The sequence below is a fragment of the Ictidomys tridecemlineatus genome, chromosome 5 (assembly GCF_052094955.1).
Source record: "Ictidomys tridecemlineatus isolate mIctTri1 chromosome 5, mIctTri1.hap1, whole genome shotgun sequence".
NCBI classification, from domain to species: Eukaryota; Metazoa; Chordata; class Mammalia; order Rodentia; family Sciuridae; genus Ictidomys; species Ictidomys tridecemlineatus.
This window is the reverse complement of record NC_135481.1, coordinates 111,938,610-111,958,506: the sequence shown is the minus strand read 5'-3', so window position 1 is coordinate 111,958,506 and position 19,897 is coordinate 111,938,610. Positions and strand designations below refer to the sequence as shown.

The 19,897-nt window shown below is 36.6% G+C and overlaps 1 protein-coding gene across 1 annotated transcript in view; it reads left to right on the top strand.

The window, feature by feature from the left end:
* Catsperb (catsper channel auxiliary subunit beta) overlaps positions 1 to 19,897 on the top strand; it is a 123,318-nt gene that overhangs the window by 60,074 nt on the left and 43,347 nt on the right. The window contains exons 10-14 of the mRNA XM_078050723.1: positions 1,863 to 1,929; positions 2,384 to 2,430; positions 2,822 to 2,974; positions 4,196 to 4,354; positions 15,391 to 15,535. Of these exons, the coding sequence (XP_077906849.1) occupies positions 1,863 to 1,929; positions 2,384 to 2,430; positions 2,822 to 2,974; positions 4,196 to 4,354; positions 15,391 to 15,535 (571 nt within the window). The remainder of the gene's footprint in view (positions 1 to 1,862; positions 1,930 to 2,383; positions 2,431 to 2,821; positions 2,975 to 4,195; positions 4,355 to 15,390; positions 15,536 to 19,897) is intronic.

Here is a 19,897-nt window from a genome sequence, read left to right as displayed (position 1 = left end):
CTGCACGAAATAACCACACAAGAGACACAAATACCTTTTTCTTTGGGGTTGCTGTGACGGCTCCTCTGACCTTAAGGGTCTGTAGAAAGAGAGAGAGCCAGAGCACTCGCTGACCCCTTTTATTGAGGAGAAGCTATTCAAATGAGGCAAGGGGTCAGGTTTCAGGGGGCTGAGGCTGTCTTCATGATGTCCACTGTCAGCAGGTTGACTGACATCTGGGTAGGCCACACTCAAGGGCACAGTAAGAGAAGGGGACACACACAAGGCACTTCCATGGAAGATTCTATCCTAAACAGGGCAAGGGGTTATATTACAAAGGAACAGGTGAGCATAGCTCCACCCATGGGGCTGTAGCAAGACACATCCATTTCTGTGACTGAGCGCCTCAGCACCCAGCTGGGGAGTGTAACTCAGTCACCTGTAAGGTTGGCCTCCCACAATCCTGCTTTCCTTTATGTTAGCCACCATGTTTGCAGAAACCAAATTAGCAATCCCAATAGGAATTAAGACACCCAAGCATCTTAAGGCTGATTTTCACGATTCACATGACTCAGATTATACGTTCATACCTAACCAATCCTGTGACTTTAGGTCAGACCTGGATCATGAGCATATCCTGGGATTAAATTATCCCTAAGGTTAATCACAGGGCTGTTTGATTTCAAGTTGTTTTCTTTTTTAAATCCCAGAAGAATCTAAAAAGGCAGAATAAGAATACAACTCTGGTTGGGGGTGGAGGGGCAGGGGGTACCGGGGATTGAACTCAAGGGCACTTGCCCACTGAGCCACATCCCCAGCCCTATTTTGCATTTTATTTAGAGACAGGGTCTCACTGAGTTGCTTAATGCCTCACTATTGCTGAGGCTGGCTTTGAACTTGATATCCTCCTGTCTTAGCCTCCTTAGCCACTGGGATTACAGGCATGTACCACTATGCCCAGGAGAAGAGAAATATTTCAAGGCCCAATAAAGATTTTATATTAACTGCCCAGATATTATAATGATAATTACTGTATCCTGCAAATCTGAAGATTTATCTGAGAACTCAAAAAGTTTTATTTGATTATAATACCTGAACTTGAATGGCAGTAGAACACCAAATATATTGTTGTCTGTTTCATCTTATAAGACCTTCTGTGTGTTTCTTACCATTTTTTATTGAGCCATATTTCACATACCATAAACTTTATCTTTTTAAATTGTATAATTCCATGTTGTTTTGTATTTTTACAGAGTTGTCTAACCATCACCACAATTTTAGAATATTTAAAAGGATTTTATGCACAGATGATATAGATGTTATTACTGTGTCTATAAAAGTGTAAGAAAGTCTCCCTGTGTCTCAACAATAATTTGAAAGTCAGAATCTTCTTGTAACAGAATCATCTCAAATTGCATATAAGGAATACCCAGTGCATACCATCTCACTTCCTTTGAAGCTTCTCTCATGACCAATTTTCAATACCTTTTTCTTGCTGCTACTTGCTGCACTCAGGCATCCGTGAAGGCTCCTTAAACCCAGCTGCAGCTAATTCGGAATGAAAGATAAACCCTTTATGACAGACTAAGGGCAGATGCTAGCTTCAGAAAGATGGGTCATAGACAATAGCATCTTCAATAATGCAAACTAAGTCGTGCAATTTCTCCTCTTTGTATTCCTTTTTTTGCGTGTATTGTTCAAAATCTGCATTCTAGCTTCTTATTTTCATTCTACAACCTTTTAGTTCATTTGCATGCAGTTTTCCTCTCTATTTGCCTCCCATCCCTGAACTATCAAACCTTGGAATTTTTTGGTAAGTTTTTTTTCTGTAGCTTAAGTTTACATGTTACTTAAGTGATATTTTCATTTATTTATTTTTATAGGTTGATTATATCAAAGGAAAATTATGGTATAATGAAAGATGTTTTGCCAACAAAGAACATTTTGAAGGTAAATTTTAGTTAACTATATATTAACAGGTTTTTTCAATATAGATGATATATAGAGATTAAATAAAATGGCATACATCAAAATAAAATAAAATGTAAAGATAAGTTTGATTTATACAAATTAATGGCCTAAAATAAAGGGAAAAACTAATTTAAATTTGAGACAATAGACACACCTGCAAAAAAATCTGTATTTTAGTATAAGTTGATAACACATCCTTGATATTTATTTTTTAATTGTAGTTGGACACAATACCTTTTTTTATTAATTTATTTTTATGTGTTGCTGAAGATCAAACCCAGGGCCTTGCACTTGCTAGGCAAGCCCTCTACTGCTGAGCCACAACCCCAGCCCAACATCTATTATTTTTTGAAGACTATTTTATTAACACTAACCCTTCTAGTTCTAGAAATATATATGCTATTCATAATTCCTATACCTTTATATTTTATAGTTGATTATATTACTATCACCTTTGACAGAAATAGGACTCTAAGTGAGGTATGATATTAAATATTTTAAAAGGTAAGAATTTTTGTTATGCATGATTTCATGGGTAGTTATTAATCCAAAAAATGGAATTTATGTGGTGAAATGATTAGCAATTAGTCACTCTATACTCCCAGTGGTGGGTCTGATTAGCTTTAATAGCAGTTCCCTAACTATGTTAAATCTAGGTCTACACAATGATTCTTGACAAATAATTTGTACCAGAAAGAGATGCTTTGCAATATTTCCTGGATTCATCTCCCTTAGAAAAGAAGCAAAGACTTTGAAGATTTAAACATTTGATTTGTAATTAGTTAGGGCAACACAATGGTTCATTAGTTTGTTTTACTATGATGACTTACATTTCTAAAACAGCATTAACTTTTCCCTTCTCTTTTTATAGTCGAGCTCTTGTTTTTTTGGTAAGGAACCATTTGTTGAATGGTTTCCTTGCTTTCCTGACCAAGATAGAATAGCAACTTATATGCGCTCAAATGTGTTAACATTTCTCATGGACCAAGAGCGTGATGCTGGAGTTTACCTCTTATACGACAAGGTAGGTTTAATAGCCCAGGTGATTGCTCCTGATTCTCCCACAATGCAAATTTACCTTATCAAAAGCTATCTCCAAATTCTTGTTATCTTTAGCCATAGAACATGATAAAATTGGCTACAGCAAAATTATTTACAATGAAGAATACAGTTTGACACTTTAGAGATTCATCACCTCTGACTGTTCCATTTGATGACGGTGGAAACCATGATGCTAATGGCAGAGTGATGAATCTCAATTAGTTCTCCAGGAGAATATAAGCTGATAGTTTTTTCCTTATAAATTTAAGGTTCCATAAAGTGGTTAGTTAAGATGTGCAGACAATGGGACCTGTTGCCACATGTCTATGTTTTCTATTCCAAAGGTCCTTAATCCACCTATTAGTTTACACATGCAGTGTTCATTTATATGAGAGAAACTCAGTGATGAGTAATTTCAAGGGTGGCTAAAATTGGGGGATGATAGTTTAATAGGTAAAGGTGAGTGGAAAAATATACCCCAAAATATGCCACTTTGGTGTCAAGATAATTTTAAGCTGAACGATATTGAGATTCAATTGATGCATTTGTTTTGGGAAAACAGATGACTGGTTTTCAAGAGAATAACAGGAGATAAGAAGGTTAGATAACGTTTGTCCATCTAGGTATCTCCCACAAGGGTAGGTTTTATTTTCAGTTTCTTTTCTGGGAGTAGATCTGCTCTGAAGAAAAGTTTATTACAGTCATTTCCCAGAAGTTGCTTTTAGTCAGAAAAGGAAGCTCTGAGAAAGATTTTCCTTCTGCATCAGTTGAATTCCAAAAGTCTCTTTAGCTTAAAATTATTCCAAAGTGATGTATTTTGGGATGTCATAGTCTGATCCCTTCAAGATCATGATATGAGAAAATTAGGATATGACTCAGGCATCCACACTTTGGGCATGAGAGTTATAAGCACAGTCACTTGATTCTGTCTGCCAGGTTCAGGAAAAATTCTATAAACTCTCTGTGCCATTGATTATAAAATTTTAGACAAATTATTTTTGCCTCCTAAACTTAATTTCAACACTGTAAAATGGAGGGCAGTGGAGTAAAGAAATATCAATGATTGCTAATCCTTCCAGTTCTATACTGTGTTGAGAGGTATGTCCCTATCTTATTCAAAATCTAAGAACAGGTCTAAAGTTTGTAATGTGGACTAGTAATAATGATCAAATTCTTACAAATTCCTGATATTTTATTTATTTAGCTCGAGAAAACTACCATTGCCTCTGTGAATGCCATATCCAAGAACAACCCAAATTCCACACCAAAGTTTCCACCTTTCCTATTTCCTCCCTCGTTTTCTTCTCCTGTTGGAATGGTATTTCATCCACGAAGCCACTTTTTGTATGTTTATGGCAATCAGGTATGTGCACATGAAATTTCTCCCTCTAGTAGAGGGGTAAATCACATAACTTATTAGGGGGTAAATCGTTCTTTAAGTTACTCTGTGCTGAGTGATTGGACCTAAAGAAGTCACCCGTGATCAGGGAGGTGGAAATGAAGAGGAAAGATGATTTATTGACTACTTACTATGTATTAAGCTTGGGGTTTAGTGCTTGCTGTCAGCTTTTACCTTTTTATCAGTTCACTGTTGACTAGCAGATAAAAATAATCTGGGGATGTACCCCAGTGGGAGAGTGCTTGTCCAGCATTTGTGAGTCTCTGGGTTCAATCCCCAGTACTGCAAAAAAAAAAAAATTAAAAGCAGTCATAGATAGACCAGATTTCTTCTTAATTTTGACAGTTATAATACATTTCTTCCCAACTCTTTTGCCATTAACAGACTAAAAGTATATATATATATATACTAAAAGTATATATATAAAAGTGTATATATATATACACTTTTATATATATGTGTGTATTATTTATAAAATATATAAATAATGCATATATATATATATATATACATACTACTTAGTATATACACTTAGTATCTTAGTATATACATCTGGTGTTTCTGGCATTTAACATTGACCTTTCTTTATTTGCTTTGTCTAAGCATGTAGCATGCTCTATCCTCTGGCCTCCCATCATTCAGTTCTGTACCAGTAACTTGAAAAAAAAAAACTTGATAAAGGAGATTTTATAACACCTATGGGATATCAGGCAGTTCAAAAGTAAAGAGTACAGGAGCTGGAGTTGTAGCTCAGCGGTAGAGCGCTTGCCTTACACGTGTGAGGCACTAGATTTAGTTCTCAGCACCAGATATAAATAAATAAAGGTATTGTGTCCATCTACAACTAAAAATATTAAAATATTAAAAAATTTAAAAAATAAAAAAGTACTGCTGGAGGGGCTGGGGTTGTGGCTCAGTGATAGAGCGCTTGCCTAGCACATGTGAGGCACTGGGTTCGATTCTCAGTATCACATATAAATAAGTAAATAAAATAAATGTCTATCAACAACTAAAAATTATTAAATAAATAAAGAGCACAAAGTCACATTAAGTAAAGGTCAGAACTAAGAAACACTGCAGCAGTGACTTCCAATGAGAACAACAGATTCAACTTCTTTTTTTATTTTTAAAATAAAATAAAAAATTTTTAAAATAAAAATTTAAATATTTTAAAATAAAATAAAAATTTCTTATTTTATTTTATTTTTTATTTTTTTTAGTTATACATGACTAAAATATATTTTGAAATTTTATTCAACAATGGAGTATATCTTATTCTAATTAGAATCCCAGTTTCTTAGTGAAGTTTCTCAAACATTCTGTGGAAGTAAAAATTATGATGACTTCAGTTTGGTCAAGAGAGAGCAAGTTTCTCTGTGACTCAGGGATTGCATTTGAAGGTTGCAGTTTTACCTCACAGATACAAATTCCTCAATCTTTAACTTCCAAGTAAAAAATGCTATTTAGTTAGAATGTGCATTTTGGAAGCAAGTAGGTCTATAAAACAAAATCTAAGGTAATGCTCTCAAAAGGATGCTCAGAAGCATGCTGGTATACCATTATAGCAGACTCATGGTCAATAAACTCAGTGTTCACCCTAAATTTTTACAAATAGCTTAGGAACTTGAAAAGTATAAGATCAGTAGAAGTCTTATCACTTCTGTACAGGGCTTTGGAAATGATGTACAAAGGCTAGATTATGGTATAGGAGAAAAATATGGATATGGAATCTATCCATTGAAACTTACCAAAAGCCTTTTTAGTATATCAGGTAAACACCCTTTAATTGTAACCTTTTTGATGCTGTGATGGTTTCTGGCAGGCTGTTTTAAATATAAGCACCTACCTGTTGTCACTTCCTAACAAAGTCCTGAGGAATTCTTTGTTGATATTGAAAACAGCTCTTTCAGCTGAGTAATGGTTGTGATTGTTTCTGGCAATCAGGTGCATACACATGAAATTTCACACTCTAGTAATGGTGTCACTTCTTTTATGCTGAGTGGTTATACCTTAGTTAAAGAATGGAGTCACTCTGAGGTTCCGGGAGGTGGAAAGCCTACTGGAAGGAGAATGACAGAACAAGAATTAGACCAGTGCATACAAACAAATCCTTTACAAAGTTTTGTGGAAAAGTGAAGTAGTGAAATGGGCAATGTTTAAAGAGAAAATGGAGTTCAAGAGAATAGGGTTTTTTAAAAATGTATAGGAATAGGGAGGACCACCCCTTAAAATGGTGGCGCAGTGCTGAGAGAGGGACCATGTGCCAAGAGTTTTAGCATGTCACTTGCTGTGGGGACAGAAGATCATGAGAGCACAGATATCTGGTTTCAAGTCCAAAGTGAGCCCTGTACCTCCTATCACTGAGTACCACAAGCTAGAGGAAGACACCTTCAGGGTATCCATAGCACTTGGACTTGATGTATTGCCTGCATCTGTTGGGGTTCTCTTTATCCTGACCAACAAGTATGGTTGATGGGTCTAAATTTGGAATGATGAGTCCCTCAGCTAAAATCAGCAGTGAAGGAGACTCAGCCAGCCCACTGCTCCATATCAACCACAGCATCGCCTCACCCTCATCTCTTGATGCCAGGCCCAACATGGTAGTCATTAGCATGACCTGCATTCCAATTAAAATTGAGAACCCCTAGGTTTTAGAGACACAGCAGCCACAAGTCTCACATATGTTTCAGAGAAATTATGTTTAATCCCATAAAACTTCACAGACATTAAAAGACTCTTAACCATGTCATCTGTGTTGAGGATGTTAATGTTTATTTCAGCAAAGGATGTCATGGCTTTTAAAAACTCCTTTTAAGCCTTCTAGTTTTGATGTCACCTTGTAGGCTGGGCTCTCTGTGAGGCTGAAAGCTCTAGGCATTGTTCTTTTTGGATCTGAGAATGCACAGTAGAAACTACAGGAGCCACCAGTATCCCCTATATACTTTAATGCCACTGAGATGGGCACTTCCATTGGCCACTGACAGGGCTGCCCCTTCCTCCAGTCATCACCATGTTCCTTTTTGGTTTTTTTTCCCCCGACCTGTGAAGCAGCTCCTACCACCATCTACCACCAATAAAGAGAATTTTAAAACTATGTGCCAGGGGCATCTTTTAAACAAAACTAGCTATTCTCTTGCTTTACTAAATCAATCCAGTTGCCCCAAGAAAGCCTGATACATTCCAGCTGTGCTGCAGCCTCACGTTTCCACTTGGAAGTATGGGGTCTCCCTGTTCTTCCTAGAACAATGTGCTGTTCTCTTGGAACCTCATCACCCTGCAACTCCAGTGGAGAAGAGTCACAGACAGCACCCAAGCAGAGGGAGAGATGGCAGGGTAAGAAGAAGAGGAGCCAGGCCCAAGTGTTGGCACAGCATAGGTCTCAGAGAGAAGAATGGAAACCAATCCTTATTTTATTTGTTCATTTATTTTTGGTGGAGAAAAATCATACTCTTTTTATAGGTACATTTACCCACTCCTTCCTCTGCTCCCTGGAATGGCTCATGGTGAGTGTGACTGTAGAAAATTCCTTGGAACAGGTGTTTCTCCAGGATCCTCTTTAGCTCCTAGAGCTGAATAAGCTTTGTCTGTAGGAAGTCTTGCCTGTTAACTTTCCATCCTCCGAGGACCCCAAGGGACCAAGGGAATCAAGGAATAAGATCCTTCCTGCTAGTCCATTGTTATAGTGTGGAAATGAGGTATCTCCAAAAAGCTCCTGTTAATGCAAGAAAATTCAGAAGTAATTTGATTGGATTGTGAGAGCTGTGACTTAATCAGTCCAACCTAGTTTCAATGACTGGGGAATTACTATAGGCAGGTGAGGCATGGCTGGAGGAAATGGACCACTGGGAATGTGCTCTGGAAGGGTGCATCTTCCCTGTGAGCCCCCCCCCCTCTCTGTTTCCTTGCTGCCACAAGGGAAGCAACTTCCCTTCACTGCACCCTTCCACCATGATGTGCTGTCTCACCTTAGACCCAGAGCAATGGAGTAGGCCATCTATGGACTAAGACCTCTGAAACCATGAGCCCCAAATAAACTTTCCCTCCTATAAGTTGTTTTTGTCAGTATTTTGGTCATAGTGATGAAAAGCATCCATGATCCTGGGATTGCTTTCTTTTCCCACTTCCACTTATTCTTGACTAGAGAACTTTTAGGACCTAGTGGACTCACCATTTTAAGAACAAGATGAGTTAAAGGGGAAGTGAAGTAAAAATTGCCCTTCTCCAGCCCCTCTTGTGATACCAGTGGATGTGTCACCTGTTCTCTGGTCAATCTGTGTGTTTACTTTGTTCACTTTAATCCATGCCTTACTCCAGAGTCACCTTTTCCCAATAAAGGCAGTAGTTTACCCTATTTTTTAACTTGATTTGCTGGGGAGATAGAAAGGGGTGACTGTCCTTGATTGATAGGAAAGGCACATTTGTGGGGCCTAAGACCCTCCCAGATTTGCTTACATGTTGGCTAAGTAGACTTGTGGCTTAGTTCAGCTCTCTCTACACGCACTGGGGTCCCCAATGCATGAAAGCAGGTTAGAATGTCTTTATGGTGATGAACAAGGAACAGGGAGCAACCCATGGGTGGTACTTGGAAAAATATGGTAGTTTTTATGACCCAATGTATTTGGGGGACAGTGTTGCATAGCGACAGAAAATAGATTCTATACCTTTGGCAATTTTACCTGGGAATTAAGAATCCTACCTAGAGGTTTATTCCCTGGATCCTGTGGATGATGCTTCTTCATGTGAGGTTCCCAGCCTGACTCTATAGATGTTCCCATAGAGTTCAAAAATGGTAAGTTTTCCAAATTCTTTCCCAGTATCCAGGGTGACCTCCTCAGCACCAGAGATTCTAGAATTTCACCTGGGGCTTCAGGTTTTCTCCAGGGCCTCAAGGCATGTTTATGTAGTCCCTCCAGCTCCCCTCATCTGCTCCCCATTGCTCCATGTAAGGCTGTTTCCCATCATTCCCTGTCAGCCCCTTAAGTATAGGCCTTCTTCCAAGCATAGCTTTAGGGAGTAAGCTTGAGGACGATGTTCTTTTATTATTGTAAACCATCACCTCCTTTCCAGCCTCTCAGACTCCATCCATCCCTGCATCTTTTATTCTGCCATTTTCCTCACCTTGTGCTATGACAATGGGGTGTTATTTCCAGAGAGGCTTATGAGAGCATTCAGTTTATGGTTTTTTATAAATACTTTATTGTCTAATGAAAAAAATATAGGAATAATCATGCTATGTGCTGATGGGAATTATTCAGCAGAGGGGAAAATCAATTAAGAAGAAAGAGAAAAGTAGAGGCAAATCTGTTGAAGTGATGCTTTTAAATAAATAAATAAAACAAAATGGTATATATGCACTAGTGGAGAGACCAGCCTTAGATAGTAGTTCAGACATTAGAGTGAAAAATGGAGGAGGAATATTGGGAATTTAGGAAAAGAATACAGAGTAAAATGTCACAGAAAAAAAATAGTAATGAATTGACTAAGGGAATGCAATGTGATTGCTGGTACCTTTTACTCATTAGCTAAAAGTATGACCACTTCAGCGATACTGATATTCTTCTCCATGGTCAATTATGGGGGTGCACACATAGTGGAGGAAACAGAGAGTTGTGTTTAACCATGATTGAAGCTTTATCAAGAAATTAAGAAGTAAAATGGAGTATATAAGGGAATGAAATAGTACAAAGAAAAAAAGAAAGTGAAGGCATGAATTTTGGAAAGTAGTAAATAAAACTTTCTTTGAAAAATATATGATTATCTACACAGAAAACCTAAAAGATACATACAAATTACTAGAACAAACAAAAGAATTAAGCAGTGTGGAAGAAAAAATTAATTGCATTTCTACACATGACCAACAAATTTGAAAGCATAATTTTCAAGATACTATGTACATTAACAAAAACAAAGAACAGGGTTGGTGTGGTTGCTCAGTGGTAGAGCACTTGCCTGACATATTTGAGGCACTAGGTTCAGTTCTCAACACCATGTATAAATAAATAAAATAAAGTTCCTTCAGCAACTAAATTTTTTTTTAAAAAAACTCACACAAAATTATAAGGTACTTAAGAATAAATCTAAGAAAAGATTTCCAAGACACATATATACAAAATTATAAACTTCACTGAAAGACATTTAAAATTCTGTCAACAAATGGGCATAAACATGCTTGTGGACAGGAAAATTCGCAGTCCTTTAATATCAATTCTCTCTTAAATTAATCTATAGATCTAATACAACTCTAATCAAAATCCCAACAAGATTTGTCATAGAGTTTAAGTGTATACAGTAAACTGAGAATAGTCAAGACACTTACAAAGAAAATAAAGAGGAAGAATTGGCACTGGGTATTAATGCATTTTAAAAAACAAGTAATTATGATGTGTTTTTGGCTAGGGAACAGAAAAAATTGGCTGACAGAAAGAACTAACAATCCCACAAGTACAACCATTCATATATGGAGAATTGATAAAGGCCCAAGAGACATTACAATTGAAGAGGAAATAGGCACTGATCAAAATGGGATGGGAAGAATTGGCCATAAATACAGAAAACATGAACTGCATCCCTGCATCACAACATACATCCTGATAGATAAATAATTCAAATATCCAAATTTTAGAGGAAAATATAAGTGCCTATCTTTCTGAAATCAAGGTAGAGAAAGCATTTTAAAACAAGGCTCAAAAGTACTAACCATAAAAAGTATTAATAAATAAGGTCATTGTCATTCAAAAGAAGACTTCTGGGACTGAGGGTAATTCTCAGTGGTAGAGCACATGCTTAGCACATGCAAAACTTAGCATTTTCAATTCTTAGCAGCACACACACACACACACAAATTCTGGGTCAGCAAGAAGGCAAATGAAGGGATGGGAGGAAAGAATCAGTATTACTTTATTTTAAGATAGTCACACTACCCAGGAAGCTATATAACATTACTTGAAAGTGGATAGAGATTAGCCCACTTTCAAACTGCTTTAAAAAGTTTTTTAAAAGAAAATAAGTGATATACTAATAAAGGAGAGAAAATGGAATCCTATAAAAAATTAAATTAAAACCACAAAAGATGGGAAATGAGTGAAAGGCAAAGTTGGAACAAAGCAACAAAGAGAAAATAGTAACAAATATGATAGATCATTGCACTGTTTCAACAATCATGTCAACATCAGAGTTCTAACTACACCAATCCAAAGTCATAGATTATCAGAGTGATCTAAAAAAAGACTCAATTATAAGTTGTCTATGAGAAACCCCACTGGAATAAACATTGAGGAGTGATGTAGTTCACAAGTAAACAGGGAAATACAAATCAAGAGTGCAATATGCTGTTGTTTTCAGCTATATATTTGGCAAAGCTCATTCTGATGATACAAAATGTTTAAGAGAATGTGGAGCAGCCAGATCTCTTATTTACTGCAGATGGAATAAATTACAACTATTTTGCAAAGCAATATGGTGTTATTATCCTGTAAAGTTGAACAGTTGCATATTCTATGACCCATAGATATCACTTTTAGCAAAGGAAACACATACATGAATAGATATTTTTAGACATTCATCTGGCACTGTTAGCAATAGCATTAAATAATGAAAAACAATCCAGATGCCTAGTAGGAAAATGAATAAGTAAAGTTTATTCATGTAGGGAATTATTACACAGCAATGGAAAAACAAATAAAAGCACTCAGTTCATATATGTATATATTATATATAATATGTATATAATAATATATAATATATATTTTATCTATAATCACACAATATGTGTAATTATCCAACATGTATAATTATAAGTAAATAATTGGGGGGAAAAGTAAGTTCTAGAAGATGAGATATGGGGTAACTGTTTTAGTCAGGTTTTTCATGGCTGTGACCAAAAGACCTGATGAGAACAGTTTTAGAGGAGGAAAAGTTTATTTGGAGGCTCACAGTTTCAGAAGTCTCAGTACATAGACAGCTGGCTCCTTTCCTCAGGGATTGAGGTGAGGCAGAACATCATAGTGGAAGAGTCTGGCAAGGGAAGCAGCTCACATGATGATCAGAAAACAAAGAGAGACTCTACTCACCAGATGCAAAATATATACCCCAAAGGCACACCCCCAATAACCCACCTCCTCCAGCCACATGCTACCCCCTTAGTTAATCCCATCAGGGGATTACTGTACAGATGGGGTTAAGACTCTCATAACCCAATCACTTCACCTCTAAACCGCATACACGAGCTTTTGGAGGACACCTCACATCCAAACCATAACATTAACTATATAAAGAGAAAAAAATAAGTAAAATAAATCAATGTATTTTGAATACACATGTGCTAATTTTTTATATGAAGGGAATGAAAAACAAAAAAGTCAGGATATTGTATATCTCTGAAGGAGAAGGCAGGGAAACCAGATTGAAGAGAAACACATAGATTTCATGTAAATTACTAACAATATGCCAGTTCCTAAGTTGGGGATCTCGGTTATATATGTTCATTATATGATTAAATGAGTAATATAAAGAACATATTAGTGCACCATGCATGGATCAATAATTTTTTGTTTGTTTTTTAGTTGTATTTGGACACAATATGTTTATTTTATTTTTATGTGGTACTGAGGATCAAACCCAGAGCCCCGCATGTGCTAAGCAGGCACTCGATCACTGAGCCATAACCCAAGCCCCAGCGTGGATCAATAATTTTAAATATATAGAAAAACTGCAATGAGATGTCACTTTTTTCATTCAAGTAATCAATAAAAATTAAAAATAAATATTTGTTATCAAATATTGATGAGATCTGGGGAAATAAATATTCTTACACACTACTGGTAGGAACATAAACTAGTTCAGCAAAATTAAGAATCATTTTGTTAGTATATATTAAAATTATAGAAATACATCTAGCATCTGATTCATCAACTCAACTTTTTAGTACTGATTTAGATATATAGCAGGCAGTACAAAGAGGCAGATAAATGAATTTCCACTGCAATATTGTTTATAACAGTGAAAATTTTGGTACAACCAAACCTAACCCTAACCCTAAATATAAATGTGTATATAATATATCCACAAATTGGATACTAGGTCATAGAGCAGAGACTATGGAGGTCCACAAGAGCTAGCAAAATGAGAGCTATTGTTGAGTGGTAAATGTAACTTCTAAAATATCAAGCACAGACACCTCAGACTTTCAACAAATTATTCAAGGTCTGGGATTCTGGCTCAGTGGTAGAGTGCTTGCCTAGCATGTGTGAGGCACTGGGTTTGATTCTCAGCACCGCATATAAATAAATGAATAAAATAAAGATCCATCAACAACTAAAATAATATCGTTAAAAAAACAAATTATCCAAAGCACCTTCTCCCACACACTCCTCCCCACTACCCTGCTCACAAACCCAGTAACATGCAGGGTCCAAAGAGTGGGAAATGGAAACCCACATATCAAATGTTTAGGATTGTGGACTGTGCTACACCAGCAAGGTGCACTGCATCCTGAATGATAGGAGTATGTGCATTTGTAACATTCAGACCCACTCAGCATGCAGGATACTTCATGCTCAAGTTCAAAGGTGAACCACACCCAGGCACCTTCCTACCCTTCTCCTATCATAAAATAAAATCAGGACTATTCACTTCTACTACTATATACACATATATGTAAGTGTAACTGTATAGAATTTTCAAATTGATAACAGGTTGCTTCTGGAAAAAGATAGAGGCGACCAGGATTATATCTTAAGAGAAGACCACAATGTAAACAGAGTAGGTAGTGGTCTAAGATAGTTCGGCTCATTTATAAAGCTTTAAATTTTAAGGAAAAAATATCCACTTTTGGTCATAGCTTGTTAACTAAAATTAATGTTAAAAAAGAGATTCAAACGCCAAAAATCTTCACTTGAATGAAACTTAGGCTATTAAAAGAGCTGGCAATGCCAGGCACAGTGAACTTGTAATCCCAGCAGCTAGAGAGGCTGAGACAGGAGGATCACCAGTTCAGAGCCAGCAACAGCGAGGCACTGAGCAACTCAGTGAGACCCTGTCTCTAAATAAAATACAAAATAGAGCTGGGGAGGTGGCTCAGTGGTTGAGTGCCCCTAAGTTCAATCCTCGGTACCCCCGCTCCCACTAAAATAAAGAGGTGGCAAGAATAACATCCCACTGTATGTGTGTACCACATTTTCTTTATCCATTCATCTGTTGATGAACACTTGAGCTAACTCCTATCATGGAAATTTTGAATTTTGGAACATTAAACATGTGAGTAGAGATATTGCTTTGAAATTCTGATCTTAATTCCTTTAAATAAATACTCAAGGGGCTGGGGTGATGGCTCAGCAGTAGAGTGCTCTCCTAGCATGTGCAAGGCCCTGGGTTCAATCCTCAGCACCACATAAAAATAAATAAAAAATAAAGGTCCATCAACAACTAAAAATAAAAATTAAAAAAAGTAGCAAGCAGGTTTCATCCTATACACGACCTGATTTATTCCCAAAATGCTCTTACCTAAGAATGAGGAAATAGAGGATCTAGAGGATATAGTGGAATTAGTGATTTGAGGATCTTCTAAGACTTCAGGATTCGCTCCTTTAAATAACAAGGGGCTCTTCCTACAAAATATGTGTGCATATGTATTTGTCAAATACCTAGAACATGAGCTTTCATGTCAATATGGAATAAACACCTTCCCCCATATTCAAATACACCCAGCATCTATCTTTTTATAAACAAAGGAACTCCATTTGGGAAGTGATAAGAATAGCCTTGTTTTTTCATATGTTCACCATCCATACTAAGCAGGCCTGACACTTTGCCACAGACACTGTCACAGACTCTAGGATGAAACTACAAGGTAGACTTAATGAATAAGGAGTCTATATACATGTAAATGTGCATGTGTATGTCTGTGGGGATATGGGAAAGATTACATGACTTTGCTTACATAGGAATATTAGGCATACAAATGGCAGCTCTTTACTGAGGTTATTATGTCTTTATTTCCACAGATTTGGCTTTCAGTGGATGGTGGCAACACTTTTGGATTATTAGCTGACTTTCATGATGATATTGTAAAGTCCTCTTATCACAGTTATTATACTTCAGATATTACTTTTATTTGCCTAAGTGGAAGAGTTTTTTTGACAAAAGCAGGTGAGGAATTTGCTTCTATTGGTGTAAGCACTACATGTGGTCCAGAGATTAAAATATATATATGAAAAACATGCTTTATTAACCAACTAATCCTAAACTCTCAACCCTGTTAGGCGTGTTAGATTTGTAGAACCTAAACAAATTGGATCCCGGGAACAACCTTGAAGAAAAAGAATGCAGGGTCAGCATGCAGTGTTCTCATTTGTAATTTCAGTACTGTTTTACTTTCCCAGAAGCCAAATAACCACAGATGCTACTTACCAAGCCACAATTGTGCTTAGCAAGTTACAGTGGTATCTCATTTAATATTCACAACAACTTCACCAAACTAGGCAATGTTAGCTTACTTTTGCTGATTAAATGGATGTAACTAATATCACATAAATATAAAAGATGGAGTTCTGTGAATGATATTTTGCACTCTCTCTTCCCAATTTGATAATCTTGTGATTTCATTGATTAAGTGTACATAGCTCCTATCAATTTGTTTACACAATGAAAGAAAGAGCTAATATTATTTGACCTAACAATTACCCACTCTGTTTCAACTAAGTAGAATTTTGCTATCTAATCCAGGAGCCTAGAATAATAATGTGACATGGTTCTCAATTTTATTTCTATAGCTCTATGATCTGCATTTCATTTGATTTTGTCATTTTATTATTGAATCTTTGAGGTTTTTGGTTGAATTTATTAATTTATTAAAGTTCTTTATGGAAAATATAAAGGAGATTTTGCCTCCTACCTTGGGATGTGTTTGTCTCAACTAAATTCTTTGTATCTTTTACATGCTGTGAGTTCTTCCCCCTCCCTTCTTGCCTTCCCCTATTCTCTCTCTTCCTCTTTATCTCTTTTCTTCCCTCAGTTGTTCCATCCCTACTCCTCTCCTTCTCCTTTTTTTTATCTAGTTCATAACTACAGTGTGCAGCACTGGTCAGAGCCCATTTGCTCTGACATTGTGGAGGTGAACTATTCTTCAGACCCATTTGCTTCACCTCATTTGGGTACAGCCTGGACTCATTTCCTCAATTCACTACAGTGCCAGGGTCTCTACTCTGACCTCAGATTGGAAATTTGAGGTCCTAAGCATTGTTTCTCTCAGTAAACTCTGATACAGTCATAAAATACATGCTCCCCCACTATTTTTGTAAAAGCAATGGTTGTCATTGAAATCAAATGCAGTTGCCCTATTGACCACCTCAAGTGTTGCTGTTATGGTTTCAATCTTAAATGTCCCCCAAAGGCTCATATGTTAAAGGCTTTGTCCCCAGCTTGGGGTGCTATTGAGAGGAGATAGAAACTTTAGGAAGTGGGCCTAGTTGGAGGATGTAGTTCACTGTGGGCCTATTGGGATCCAAGGGCATACTGAGATCTTGGTCCTTTCTCTCCCATTCGTATTCATCCATTCATTCCATTCATATATTCTCTCTCTCTCTCTCTCTCTCTCTCTCTCTCTCTCTCTCTCTCTCTCTCTCTCTCTCCAACTTTCCTCCACCATTCACTCCCTGCCATGATGTTAAGTCTCACCACACCACAAGCACAAAACCAACAGAGCTAAGTGACCATGAACTAAAACCTTTGCTTCCTTTGAGTTGATTGATTTTTCTCAGGTATTTTGTCATAGTAATGAAAAACTAACAAAGTTGTGCTCCATAGACACTCTGCTCCATACTCCTTCCAGTAAAATTTGGGTAACTGTGACACCCTTGCTTGCTATGGATTACTGGTATCACAATATCTACCAGGCATAGAGGTCATCTGTACATTCATTAACTACGTGAGCAGCTCAGTTCCAGAATCCCACCTCTATATCCTATTTCCTTAGAAACATTTCTGAATAAATATATGTACATATACACACACATATATAATACATGTATATGAAATATACATGTACATATATATGTTTATATATTATTAATACTAAAGAAAAAATATGTATTCACCCACACATTATATCAATTTTGGACCAAGCAGGAAATACACTTTTACTCAAGTTATTTTACTTGAAGAAACTTTTGAAAGAGGAATCATTTGAAAATGGGGAGACAGCTAAAGGAACCAACAAAGATATTGACACTGAAAGAAAGCCATTAGCTCCTTTACCTAAAGGAGTAAGATGATAGAAAGACAGACACACAGACAGACTGACTGACCTAAACCTAAGCAAAACTGGAATGAAAGAGGATCAACATTATAAGAAGTAAAAAGTAGGAAGCTCACAGTTAATGCTAGAACTGTATCACTAAACCAGGGGAAAAGGGGGGTAAAATGACTTCATCTTCTGTCTCCTCCTTCTTATCTCCTGCTAGTCCTATCATTTGCCAAACACAATCATAAGTCAGGTGCAATCAGAGCACAGGGATCAACCTTCCAGTGCACCAAACAGGGAAAAAAAAGTCTAAGAATGGATCTGGAGGAATGGTCAGAGAGAAAATAAGCATCATGTGTTTTGTTTTGTTTTTTAAAAAGAGAGAGAGAGAAAATTTTTAATATTTATTTTTTAGTTTTCGGTGGACACAACATCTTTATTTTATTATTATGTGGTGCTGAGGATCGAACCCAGGATGCCAGGTGAGCGTGTGACTGCTTGGGCATCATGTGTTTTGAAATAAAAATCTACTTAGCAAGGTTACTTTGAAAACAGTACAAGTAACATGTAAGAAGACTAAATTGACAATATAAATTATAAATTATTTCAGATTATAAATATAAACCATAGAAGCATATCCAGATATAGAATAAGCAAACATTCTAAACAGTCAAATGTGATAAATATAGATGCTGAAGATTCTAGAACTTCGAACTTAGAAATTTTCAGTGATAAATGGAAATGGTGCCTGTATAGTTCTCTGATTCATCTACAGTTCTTGGCACATGATAGTCATCTGATATGAATGGCTGGAAGGATGAATGAATATTAAAAATAAGAAGAGGGAAGGAAACCAGAATCAATAATAAGACATTAATTTTTAAAAAAAACTGAAAACACCAATAAAACAAGCAAAAACACTTTTTTGTATTATTTGAAATAGAAAATGCAGATTGTGTTAGTCAGCTTTGGTTTCTATAACAAATACTTGAGGTTATTAGCTTATAAAAATAAAAGGTTGCCTCAGAGTTTTGGAGGTCTCAGACCATGATTGATTGGCCCATTCTTTTTGGGCCTGTGGTGAGTCAGCATCTGAGAGTGGCAGCACATGGCAAAATTGCATGACCAGGTTGCTAGATAAAGAGAGAGGAAGAGGGGGAGATCCAATAATCCCCTTCAAGACCACGACCATGTCATCATTTCATTCTTCTTTATGGCTGAGGAATATTTCTTTGTGTATATATACCACAGTTCCTTTATCTTTTCATCTGTTGATGGGCACCTAGGTTTGTTCCTTAGCTTTGCTATTGTGAATTGAGCTGCTATAAACATTGATGTGGCTATGCACTATAGTATGCTGATTGTAAGTCCTTTGGGTATAAACTAAGGAGTATAATAACTGGGTCAACTGGTGGTTCCATTCCAAGTTTTCTAAGGAATCTTCATACTGCTTTCCATAATGGTTGCACCAGTTTGCAGTCCCACCAACAATATATGAGTGAACTTTTTTCTCCACATCCTCACCAACATTTATTGTTGCTCATATTCTTTATAATTGCCATTCTGACTAGAATGAGATGAAATCTCAGTGTAGTTTTAACTTGCATTTCTCTAGTTGCCAGAGATTGTTGAACATTTTTTTATATATTTGTTGAACAATCATATTTCTTCTGTGAAGTATTCAGTTCCTTTGCCCATTTATTGGTTGGGTTATTTGGGGTTTTTTGGTGTTAAGTTCTTGAGTTCTTTGTGTATCCTGGAGATTAATGCTCTAACTGAGATGCAGGTAATAATGATTTTCTCCCATTGTGCAGGCTCTCTATTATGTTCTTGATTGTTTCCTTTGCTGTGAAGAAGCTTTTTAGTTTGATACCATCCCATTTATTGATTCTTGATTTACTTCTTATGCTTTAGGATCTTATTGAGGAAGTCAGTTCTTAAGTTGACATGGTGGAGAGCTGGGCCTCCTTCTTCTTCAGAGTTGGCACAGGGTCTCTGCTTTAATGCCTAGGTCCTTGATCCACTTTGAGTTGAGTTTTGTGCAGGTTGAGAGATAGGAGTTTGGTTTCATTCTACTACATATGGACTTCCAGTTTTCCCAGGATCGTTTGTTTGAAGAAGCTCTCTTTTCTCCAATGTATGTTTATGGCACCTTGGTCTATTATGAGACAACTATGTTTATGTGGGTTTGTCTCTGTGTCTTCCATTCTGTTTCATTGGTCTTCATGTCTATTTTTATATCAATACCATGCTATTTTTGTTACTATAGC